Source organism: Diabrotica virgifera, chromosome 1 (assembly GCF_917563875.1).
Source record: "Diabrotica virgifera virgifera chromosome 1, PGI_DIABVI_V3a".
NCBI lineage: Eukaryota > Metazoa > Arthropoda > Insecta > Coleoptera > Chrysomelidae > Diabrotica > Diabrotica virgifera.
Window position 1 is genome coordinate 158,012,740 of NC_065443.1, and position 13,092 is coordinate 158,025,831.

A 13,092-nucleotide genomic window follows, 5' to 3' on the forward strand; every position below is an offset into this window, starting at 1 on the left:
GGATCCAGTAATTTTCAACGAAAATTTTGTTTTCGATTATAAATTCGCAAAGACTGTTCGTGCGTCGCCGCTCCTGCAATACTTAAAGCCGATCTACCGATGAAGCCCCATGTAGTTTTGTCTCCTGAATCCAAATCTGAAAACAGCAATTCGATATTTCAAACCACCTTCAAGATAACCGATCTCAAAGTCAACTTGCATATCGGGACAGCAATTTAGGATCTTTTAGCCATTTCATTCATATTATTCCAAACCTGCGCGTGACTTTGCGACACCTAGCGTAGTCGCCTGAAATTTTTGGCGAATACAATTTGACGTTAAACATATGATACACATATGACATATTTGACGTTAATGTGAATATTTAGTTACCATTTTTGATAAAATTTATTATAAAAAGTGTCAAATAAAAAAGCGGATATTTGAAAGTTCTCTGAAGGAAATATCAATTTTAAGGGTTTTTCTTCACTTTTTCGTTATAGTTTAGTTGTCGGTGTTAACAATAATTAAGTGTACATCGAAAGCAATTAGGCAGTGTAAATTATTATTAGTACCAGATTCTAACATGAACTGGGTCTATTGAACTATGTGTGTGCCAAACACAAAATGGAAATAGATGACGATAGAAATATACCACCAGATAGAGGAAGGAAAGAAAGTCAGTATGAAATATGAAAATATAAATATAAATAATAAAAATCAAAACGGCAATAATAAGGTAAGCGAAATATCTATTGAAAAAAATTATTATTCAATCATTATTCGCCAAAGTTGACATATTTCGTCACTACGGACACTGGCATAGTTTCGTGTATCCCCACCATGGTCACGCACGGAGCGAATAAACGCTTGATCAGGACCCTAAATTGCTGTCCCGAGATGCAAGTTTAATTTGATACATAAACGTTAAATGAATTGAAATGTCAAACGAAACAGTTATAGTGGTTCGGACATATGGCGAGAATGAGTGAAGGCAGAACTGTAAAGAAGGTATGGAAAACGGCATCCGACAACAAACGACGAAGAGGCAGGCCAGCAAGAATATGCACCCGGATATTGGAAAAGCTTGCGCAAAAAGAAATATTGGGTGGAGAGAAGCAGAGAGACCTGCCACTGACCGAAAAGCATGGAGACGTCTGATTTCTCCACTTACCTCGGCACCGTAAGGTAAAAGAGGACGGTTTAAGTAAGTAAGTTCACAATATTTAAATTAGAAGGATATATTTGCACATTAAAACATAGTTTGTAATTTTAAACAACTTTTCATAATGGCAATTTTTCATATTATGAATTTAAATACCTAAATAAATAAAATTTTCGTTATGATAATTCTCGCATTTTCAGCTTGTTTTTTTTATTATTTTAGGTTTTTCTTTGGTATTTGCACATTTGGGAAAAGATTTACTTAAACTTTTTTTTTACTTATACCGGGTGGAAGAAAAGGAATGTTATATGGAAAGGTATAAGTATGTGTAGACATCGAAATCGTATTGTAGTCTTACGTTTTGTGAACTTTTGTTTTTTAAGTAAATGTCCCTGATATCTTTAGAAACAAAGAAATTACACGGGTTTATTCTGTAACATGACGTGTTAAACAAAACTAAATTAACAATAAAAAAACATTAACAAAACTTTAAAAACAGAAAGGCACATAACGTTAACAAATCTGGTCGACACCTTAAGAGTTATTTGTCGACCAAGTGAGCGGTATGCACAGCGGAACATAAGAGAAACGAGATTGTTTAATGGAGACTCTGTGATGGTTTGGAATTTCCTTGAGAGTAAGTAGGGGAGAGTTGGATAAAACGGGATAGTCGGATAAAACGGGATACCTAGCCTAGATACCCAACTAGTGCTGCTATCAATCGGACAACGACGAAAACTTGTTCTCAGTCGTCATTTTAACTTTCTCAGTTCGTTTTATCTCGATACCATTATTTGGTGAAAAGTTGTTGTGTTTAGAATTGTTTGACTCTATTTTTTTGGTACTTTGTACTTTTTAAGTGCGTTGTTTTCTACATTATATTGCCTACATATCTAAACATATAATTCCGGTGACTATTACATTTAATTAAGCACACATTAACGAATATTCTCATGTGTAGTCTATCTAATTTTACTTTCACGTTTAGGCAGGAGCCATTTTTATTTTGAAAAATGTCTGAGTTGGACAAAACGGGACACTTATAAGTTGGATAAAATGGGATACATTTTTTTATGTCCCGTTTTATCCACCTACTTATTTGTTGGCCTATTAATTTTTTAAATAGCGATAAAGCGTGTTCTCATACTGCAGAAAAGAACAACATATTTTTATATGACTTTTGTTCTGATATACGTACCTAGTCCTAAATAAAAGGTCTTATTTCCCATTTTGTAATAAAACATAAAAAAAGGCTTATTTTTAAGTTTCTGACTACTGAAGATATTGTTTTCTGAAGATATTTCAAAGGTAAATTTTGCTTTGCAGTCTTATATCTACTTAAATATACCTTTTAGACAGTTTTATGCAAAAAATTAAATATTGTGAACCTATCCCGTTTTATCCAACCGTGGTATGCTAAAACGGGATGTGCAGGACTTTAATAAATATTTTTTTTTACTATTTTCCAGTCATTAAAAATAGCTAAAAATATGTTTTGTGTGTGCCTCAATAAATGTTATACCTACAAAAAATAATACTATGATAATTTCTTTAACATTTTTTCCGTAATAAAAATAAACAAGAATGGTATCCCGTTTTGTCCAACTCTCCCCCACTGATTTGGTAAAGGCTCTTTAAATAGAGAGAGGTACATTGCACACACTTTCTTTCTTTGAACATTTTGTTCCTTTATCTATCAGAGAAACTAAAAAATAAAATGTCACAAAATATGAGACTACAACATAATTTCGATATATTTCCTGAACGTACCATTTCCTCCCTACAGGATGTACAGGGTGTCAAACTTTTGTTTCAGTTAAAACACATAAATAAATTAAAAAGGCATTAAAAAACATAAGACCACAATACGATTTCGATGTATACTCACACTTGTACATTCTCCTCCCTACAAGAGAAACTTCTCTTGTAGGGAGAAACTTAACATAAGAAAAACACTTCTTTTCTTCCACCCGGTACAGGTAAAAAAAAAGAAGGAAAGACAGCTTTAGATTCAAATCGATTGGGGGCCACTACCATCGGCTGACCTAGGTTTCTTCTTTTCAGAGTCTTCAGAGCACCCTGTGGGAAGCTAGGACAAATAATCCGCGTAAAAATAATCCCCACAAATTATCCCTGGACAAAAAATCCCTGGTCAAAAAATCCCCGGACAAAAAATCCCCGGACAAATAATCCCCGGACAAAAATCCCCACAAAAAATCCCGGACAAATAATCTCCACGATTTTTTTTTTGACAAAATATCCCCACAAAAAATCCCGGACATGATATCTCCAAGAAATATTTGCTGCCGAATAATTCTCTAACTAAAAGTTTTCCCGTGAATGCAATCGACGCAAATGTTTTTCAGCCTCAGTCCATGAGGGTTATACGTAGCAATCGCACATGAAACCGCTTTTCGGTACGAAAATAATGAACAGCAATTAAGATTAAGCATGAATTGCAATTTCGATTACCAAATTTCGAATTCCAATTCCATGTCGAAATCTTCAAATTTTACATGACAATAGAGTTTTTTTCAAAAATCGTGGAAGATATGGGGGATGAGCTAAGGCTGTGGGAATCACGTTTATTCGCTTAAATCTTTTGCTCATTCTGTTTTGAATAACTATGTTCAAAACATTGCGTATTCGTGATGATAGCTGCTGGTCTTGAAAACGATAATCTTGATTGTAATGCAAAAAAAAACCTGTTCTATTTTGTAAACTTAACGTCAAAAATATTTAGTCATCATCATCAATATCGTTATAACTCTTCGAGAATCTTTACCGCGTTTACTATTGCTTTCCACTGTTTACTTTGTCGGTCCTGTGCCACTATTTCCCATTGTCTCACTCACATTTTCTTCAGATCTTCTCTGACTGCATCTTTCCACCTTTTTCTAGGTCGTCCTACAAACCTTCTCCCATCTGGCCTCTCCCCGAGGAGCTATGAAAGATTTTTGAAAAAACTCACATTCTTTTGTCATGTAAAATTTGAAGTTCTCGGCATGGAATTGGAATTCAAAACTTGGTAAAATTTCGGGAAAACTTTTAGAGAACTATTCGGCAGCAAATATTTCTTGGGGATATTATGTCCGGGATTTTTTATAGGGATTTTTTGTCCGGGGATTATTTGTCCGGGGATTATTTGTCCGGACCCCCCATGTGGTGTATCCCGAAGGGAACTAATTCTGGCTGTCCCACTATAGACCTGGAGACACTGGAGAAAAAAGACCTATAGAGAATTTTCTCTTTCTCTAAAAAAAAAGAAGTTTGAGTAAACTTTTTCTTAAGTGTGTAAATACCAAAGAAAAATTTAAAATAATAAAAACAGTTAGCGGAATCCGTTAATCTGTTCATGAAAAAATGAACTATGAAAATGAGCATAATTTTAGGTGAAACATAACTTTTGAAACTATGTTTATTAAAGCAATGCAATATTACTAGCTACACTCCAATTACTTTCATTCAATTTCGAAACAGGTGTGACGTATGTAAAAACGCGTCATAAATACTAATGGTTTTCATTCCTTGTTGGTGATTTAAAATTATTAATAATGCATGACTGGAAATTGATAAAAACCCAATTAAAAGTATGTTACACCGAATAAGTAAGATTATCGATAATGACTAACACTATTATTCATGTTAAGTATTTTAGTGAAAATATTGAGGGATTCATATTAAAAATATGCTGCTTTCTTTTGTAAAATTAACATCAAAATACGAGTGTTACCAATAAAATTATGTAAACATGTTATATCAGTGCTTACAGTCTCACACAAATAAAATCTATATTTCAATCGCTCACTGCAAAATATTAAAATAATCCCAATCCCTACAAAAGTTGGTGTTTTACATATCTATAAGTTATAAGTATATACTACAGATCGACCAACAAACAAAAATACCATCATCCTAGAATCCCATATTGATCTTATAATCGCTCCAAACGTCCTCTAGAATCACCTTAAAAATCTTATGGTTCCAAGAATAGAGAATACCGTTCAATGAAACCAAGATAGTCCAAGTAAACTTCACTCTACGGAAAGAGGAATGTTAAAAAAAAGGCAGAAGAATTAAGGCAAGTAAATTAAATATTGCTATTATCCAGAGATATCCATCAAGATCCTTCATAGGATGGCTGATTCCTCCTGGCACGTCTCGAACCAAACGCTATACGAAGACTTGACCATAAAGTACAAAAACAAAGAAAATCCAAATAATTATCTGATCCACTTCTTGAACCATACATCAATAAAAACAAACTAAAAAAGCGCTGGCCAGCAGACCTACGAAAGAAAAAGAGGGACATGTCGCTGGACAGGACTTCATCGCCCCATTTTAGAGACTTACAGCTCTGTAGTTACATAATTAGCGGATGTAATAGTCCGATTGTTATTAAATGTATAAGGCTGAACGACATTAAACCTGGTCTCAAAATCGCTTCAATATACACTCGCGACAGGAGAGTTTAACTTTGTCGTTCAAAAAAATTAAATTATACAACTTAGTATGGGCTTTCAGTCGAACTGTGTAAATCTGGCAGAATTCGATCTTCATATACGCATTGACGTAAAGTAGGTCTAAACATTCGTAATTTCGGCTTTAGCTGCATGTAGAATAAAGGTATGTATGTAAATATATGAAATTATTAATATAATTTCAGTTGCATGGACTGTATGTTTAGGATGCTGGTTTAAGTGGAAATTTAGGGAGGGATTATGATAATACAGACTATATTATACGTCTATAAACATCTTACCAAGTTTTGTCCGGTCACTATTCACCGTGCGTGTTTTGATGAACTACATATGCCGGTAACACACGGGGATTAACTAGTTCACGGAGTATTGTCTTATTTTGCAGAGATGTGTTGCCAAACGAAAGCTAACACACGAGAGAGAGTTATTTGTACTTTTTGCCGCCTTTACGGGCCAGTAGAGAAGAGTTGCTCTGCCAAAGAAAACTAACACACTTAGATTGATGTATCCTGAGCGGCGGATGACAATCAATAGAGACTAAGATAGATTCGCTGCGATCGCCCAGCATTGGTTGTATTGGTAGGGACAAAGTAGGGATAAAATTATGTAGGGATGTACTAGGTAGTAACTGTTAGTCAGTAGTAGGATATTAGTAAGGGTTGACTTTAGAATTATTTAAAACTAAGGATTGTAATTATGGGGTTCATACAGTAAAAATAAAATCTAATTTTTTGAACGTGAAAAATTGAACACTACATCCTTTGTAAGCTGGTTTTCTGGACGCTTTTCTTTATAATTTGTCCAGTGATTGCCCTAAATATCCCGTGAAAACATTAATATTAATTTTTCTTGAACAGGCTTTCTAGAATAAAACTGCAGAACTACAAACTTCTAGTATGAACTGAATCAAGTTCACAACAATTCTAGTCGAAAAAAAATATAGACTGCTGGCGAAAATTGAATTTTGGTAACACACCAAGTTTTGGGTATACAAGGTGTATTTTTTGTTAAGTATATAACACAAATAGCTGCAACAACCAAGAACATGCAGTAAATTGAAAAGGGAAATCAGTTCGATGCTGTTTTTAGATCGTTATTAGTCAGCTAAAAAGAATTGTATACGAACCTGGAGATATTGCGATATTGACAGATAACCTCACTCCTCGTGAAATAGTTGCGAGTTCATCTCAGGTAAACCTCTCGGTACACAAGTCCCGACATAACCGCCTAATTTTCGTGACCAAGAACGTTGGGCCTGACGGTTGGTGTTTGTGTACGCCTGTTGACAGACAAAATAAGTTGTACCTGACGGTCGGGCCGCTCGATCTGTTTATGCAACCGTAATATTCCGACAGACTAACTGTAGTACTGGTCAGAAAATGTGTACCAACGGGGATAGTCAAGAAGTTCAGTATTGTCGGTTGTCGGATAGTATGGTCGGGACGTGTGTAGAACTCACCCCGACAAGGATGGTCGAGGAGTTCCGTAGGCGGTTTTATTTTCCATTTCTTTGTAACTTAACCGTTTCTTTAATCTACAGATTTACTTTCAACATAAAAAATGTTTTGCATATAAACGTATCTAACCTCCATACCATTTATAAACATAAATTCTATTATTAATTGGAAAAAACATGATTTACTTAATATTGCATTAAGTGTAACGAATGTTCTCATAGTACGTCTACAACTTTTGGCTATAGTAAAAATCACGGTTGACAAAATGACCGTTTAATTATTTTTTTAGTTCCCATGACGATTTACATAACTTGTGATTGTCATCAAGTACCTAAGCCATGAAATAATACGAGAAAATTAAATAATCACGCATTTACCGTCGACATTCCAAGGCTTTTTCATATTAATCATCGACACGTAGATTACAATAACCTTAAAGTAAAATAGAAAATATAATCAAACTTTCGAATTTAGATATTAGTACACAGGGTGTTTCATTGGGAAAGGGAAATACTCAAATGGTCAACAGAGGTAACTCAGGCGGTTGTAGATATATTACATTTATTGCTTCACCTATTTTTATTACCGTGTTACGGGATGTTTTATCGATTGTGCCTATTTCTTTCTGGACCTTTCCAACTTTAGAACCACCCTGTATATTTTTTTGATATTTGGTACAAATATGTCTCATTTAGAACCCAAACCATCCAACTACTAATCACAGGAAAAATCCAGGTCCGGAATTTAAAAAATTCATTTTGACAACACCCTGTATATTGAAACTTTTAAAATCAGTTTGCATATTTGAAAAGAGCACAAAAAACTAAGTTTAATTGTTTGCTTCAATTTTTTGGCCAGACATTAATGACTTTAATTTTGAAATAAGGTACATATATTGAAATTTTTAACCTTCCGTTACTCGCGCCAATTTTTTGTGATCGAATACTCAACTGCACGGTGCAGAAGACCGCAAAAATATGGGTAGGCAATATTTAAAAAAAAATTGCAAAATTGTGTACAATTATATTATATAATGAATATATATTATCATATAATTTTGTAGATATGCGTTTGTGTCAACAATATATTCCTTTAATAAAAAGTAACTTTGTTCATCATTATCTTCATACGTTTCCTCGTAAGTCGATACTTCCTCAAATAATTTTAATAATCTTTGCTTCTCCTTCTCATAATTCATATCTAAATATATAAACAAATATATACACATTGAAAATAAGAAAAAGATCTTAAATTACCTTACTAATTAAAACTATCGATGTCTGATAAAAATTTGGGCAGAAATACTGACACCCGGTGTACCACACCGTGTTGCCTAATAATAAAAGTACAATACTCTTTTTTACACTGCATGCGGACTTTAGCCACAGTTGACTGATGACTGAAGAGGTATATGCAGCAGCAATTCAAAATCTCCACTACAATCAGAGTCATAGGAAGTTATTTAGAGGGCCTGTCTCATACACCGTGTTGCGAGAAACGGAGGGTTAAGAACTGTGAAATTAAAAGGCAGGTACAAAAAAATCTTTTAATAAAAAATTATTAAGGTTAATGAACAAATGCTCCTTTTAAAAATAATCTATACCTATTAACTACATCAGAACAACCCATTTACTAATCACAAGAAAAATGTAGGTCCGGATTAACAAAAAAACAAAGTAATTGTGACCTTGAAACAATACCCTGTATATTGAAATTTTCAAAATCCGTTTGAACATTTGAAAAGAGCACAAAAGACTAAGTGGTTTGCATCCAATTTTTGCGTAGACAATTACATGACTTTAGCTTAGAAATTATCTTGAAATTTTTAAGAATTCTGATAACTCTAACAAAAATTTAGATATAATTTCAAAAGTAATGTCATTAAATTGTCTGCGCAAAAAATTGAAGCGTGCCATTAAACTTAGTTTTGTGTGCTTTTCAAATCTTCAAACTGATTTTGAAAATTTCAACATACAGGGTGTTGTTTGAAGGTCACAATTACTTTATGTTTTTTTGTCAATCCGGACCTGGATTTTTCTTGTGATTACTAAATGGGTCATTGCAATTTAGTGAATAATTATTGATTATTTTTAAAATAAGTATTTGTATTAATTTATTATTAAAAGTTAATTATACCTGCTTTTTAATATCAGTTCTAAAAATTTTCAATATAAATTCAAAATTAAAGTCATTAAATTGTCTAGCCAAAAAATTGAAGCAAACCGTTAACTTCGTTTTTGTGCTCTTTACGAGCTTTAATGCCGTACGATTTTTTTGATTCAGAGATCCCAATCCTGAGACTAACTCTGTCCGCCATCGGAACTACTTTTTTTCGAGGCTTCGACTTTGGCGCCCTCTACAATATTAGAGTACGTGCATAAATGAAAAAAGATAAATTTTTTGTATTCTCTAAGAGTTAGATATTAATATGTAAAAAGTTTTATGTTCATTTTTAATAAAGGTTCTGAGAAAAAAAAATCTTAAAAAATGCTTATTTTTTGGTCTTCTAAAGTGTACTAGTACCTTAGCAAATATTATTTTCAAACCGCACCAAGGTATTGCATTACCTACATGAACAATAAATACTAGAGCCAGGCGTCCATAACGCTCGTTATAATTATAAATGTGCATTTAGTTTAAGAACAATATTTTATTAGTCCATTTACAAAAATTTAATACTTCTATATTAAGAAAAGTAACCCCCTCCTCCCCAGCGAAAACGTCACTGAAATTGACCGTTAGTCAACGGGTAAAATTTGTAAAAACACCCAACTTTATTTTCTACTTACCCCGCCTCTAAAAGCATCTACTATAGATTCTGCTAATTTGGTAAAAAATATATAAAATCAAATAAAAAAAATCTTTCCTAAATTTGGAAATAAAAAATATATATTAAAAATTATAAACTACCAAATTATCACAAAAAACACCAACTATTAGCTTTCCTGTGTGACAAGACAAACAACAGTAACACATAAGCATTATTATATGTTTAAAGAGAACCGGTTAAGTTAAAGTAAAGTTTAGATATGAAGGATTAGATAAAAATTTTAATATGTTACTAGCAGTTTTAGATATTAAAAGAATGTTTTACTTAAAAATAATAATTAACACCTCCTAGTCATAGCAGAAGAATCATAGGCAATACTGACTAAATAGCTAAGTCACAAAATAAAAAAGAGCATAGGAAATATTCAAATCGAATTATATAATATTATATTACTGCTCTTCTACTTTATTAGTTACCTTATCATTATTAGTTAAACAGATTTAGGATCATCCCGTTTTGGTACATTCTATTACAAATTTCAACAAAGATTATAACTACATAGATCAATTTAATATGAATGTTGTTACTTCCGTAGAAGACCAACAAGAGTTCAGATCCGATACGGATATCCCCTGTGTCACATACCAATAACTGAAATACCAATTGAGTAATAAACCCGCCTACACACCTTTTATTGACGTGGTAAAAGCATTTGAACTTGTCCATCTGCAATGGACAAATGTCATACATTTTCTCTACAATAAACAAATACCGTATTAACTTATCAAGACTAGAGAAAATAATTACATATTTATACAACAAAATCAAATCTAGGCGAGGATAAACAAGGAACTTACTAACCAATATCTAACTACATAGATCGACATGAGGCAATTTGGTTTTTTGCAGATTCTCTTGTTAACTAATCTGTGATACCGTCCCGCAATAGAAGAAAAGAACCTGTTATAAAAGGCTAACTGTTTATTAAGAACCGTATTATGTGCCATGTAGATACAACTCGCAAAATTTCTGTATTATTCTGTATTTCCTGTCAAAATGTTTGATCATATATTAGAATAATTATCTTATCAATCCAAAATGACATATTTAATCCAAAACAAAAGCTATGCAATACTAATATCTCAAAGTGAAGATAATTTACAACGTATGCTGCACTAATTTAATATAACGGCCAGAAAATTTAACATGTTAATTTTCCAAAAAAAAACAGAATGCATGGTTATCACAACAAATCCAATAAGATGTAAATTGGAGCTGGAAGGTCAGATAATATAACAAGTGATGGAGTTTAAATATTCAGGCATCACACTATCTAGCGACGGAAAGCTCGAAACAGAAGTGGAAGATCAAGTGAAAAGAGCAAACAGAGCCACAGTTTGCCTGAATGGCACAATATGGAGAAATAAACATATCTAAAAAGGAATGAAAGGCAGAATTTACAAAACAGTCATCAGACCAATAATGACATACGCGGCATAAACACGACCTGAAAGGGAGAAGACAAAAATACTGCTCGAAACCGCGGAGATGAAAACCCTTCAAAAAATCGATGGTAAGACACTATGGGACAGAGCTAGAAGTACAGGTATACGACAGAGATGCAAGGTGGAGAACATTACTAAGTGGGTAAGAAACTGAAGAGTAGAATGGAATGACCACATAAGTCGAATGACAGCAAATATACTATAGTAAGGACGGTGAGAGGCGGTTCCCCAATAGAAAGATGATCCATGGGAAGACCACTAAAACGATGGAACGACAACTTACTGGCGGCACATTGAAAAAACAAACGGGGTTATGTCTATACAAAACGAAGAAGACGCAGAAGAAAACAAAAGCTTAACTCATTCTTAAATTTACTAGATATGTATAACAGTATTTTATTAGTCGTGTTTTTTAACGTTAAGCCACCTGCACCACTTCAACTGTTGTGATTTTGGAACTGTGATTCAAATAATAACCCGACTCTACGTTTGCCAGTTCCTCCGTATTTAGTAGTGTCTTTTTGACTTGATCTCAGCTTTCATGAAAATTGAAATCGACGTTCGCGAAAATGTTTTAGGTTAGTGACCTAATTGTTTTTTTTTTCAATTTCATAAACTGATTACCAGCAAAGGATGAGAGCTTGTCCAAGCTGTTCCTCTAGTTGAGGATTTTCATTTGACCCATACCCTGACTGTCCATGACCCTGAGTAACGAGTAACCCTGTGTTTATTTAACTACTATAAGTATAATATTTTAATAAATATGAAAATTTAGAAAAAAAAAATTCTTAATGTTTTATTTTTTATCAAACATATCTAATAAATAATTATGAAATTTGATTACTAGAGTGTTCAATCGGAACTCTTTCCTCCCTTTAAACATATAACGAATGCTTATGGAAAAACATGTAAAATAATAATAAAACATTACTCAATAAATGCCCATGTGTATCATAATTCTCGACCACAAAGGGCAGCAATCTCTTCGATTGTCTGCCCTTGGAGGTTTGTTCTGCAAAATTTCTTCGGCGTATTGACATGGACATAAACAGGTCGTGATATGTCTTGGGTTGGATGGATTACCCAGTATTTCGTCCAAGGTCCAATCTAACCGCCTGCGCAAAAAGTCCTTGCCCCACCTTTGTAAGTAACGAAGGAACACTTGCTCGGCTTGTCCCTATTGATTGAAAATATTTGTAAATCTTTATATATTATTTTTATTAGTTGATTAAATTTTGAAGGGCTCAGCAAAAGCCACAAATAATAATATTTAAAAAACATTACATTAACAGAAATCTGATAAGATTAATTCACAATATGCAGCTTTGAAAAGTAATGTGTAGTATAGGTAAATATTGTTTTTGACCTAAAATCAGGCATGCGATAAGAACCTATCAAAAACTTTACACTGAAATTAAAACTTATATTGATTATTCACAGGTTATGCCCTTAAGGGCCGGTTGTTCGAACGCTAATCAAAAATGATCATTATCAAATATTTAATTACTGTCATGAAACTGTCAATGTCAACTTTGTTTGGGTTGCTGAAAACATAATTGATTACAATTATGAGATTTATTAATCAATTATGTTAATAATTGTTATGTTAATTGATTAACTAGTCTCATAATTGTAATCAATTATGTTTTCAGCAACCCAAACAAAGTTGACATTGACAGTTGGTGACAGTAATTAAATATTTGATAATGATCATTGTTGATTAGCGTTCGAACAA

General features: G+C 33.1%; 1 protein-coding gene across 2 annotated transcripts in view; it reads right to left on the reverse strand.

Moving 5' to 3' along the window:
• LOC126878799 (transmembrane protein 268) overlaps positions 1-13,092 on the reverse strand; it is an 85,620-nt gene that overhangs the window by 33,397 nt on the left and 39,131 nt on the right. The window contains exon 5 of one of the 2 annotated variants that reach the window (XM_050641698.1): positions 12,289-12,534. The exons of the other annotated variant lie outside the window; for it this stretch is intronic. Coding sequence (XP_050497655.1) covers positions 12,289-12,534 — 246 coding nt within the window. The remainder of the gene's footprint in view (positions 1-12,288; positions 12,535-13,092) is intronic. 2 annotated transcript variants of the gene reach the window in all.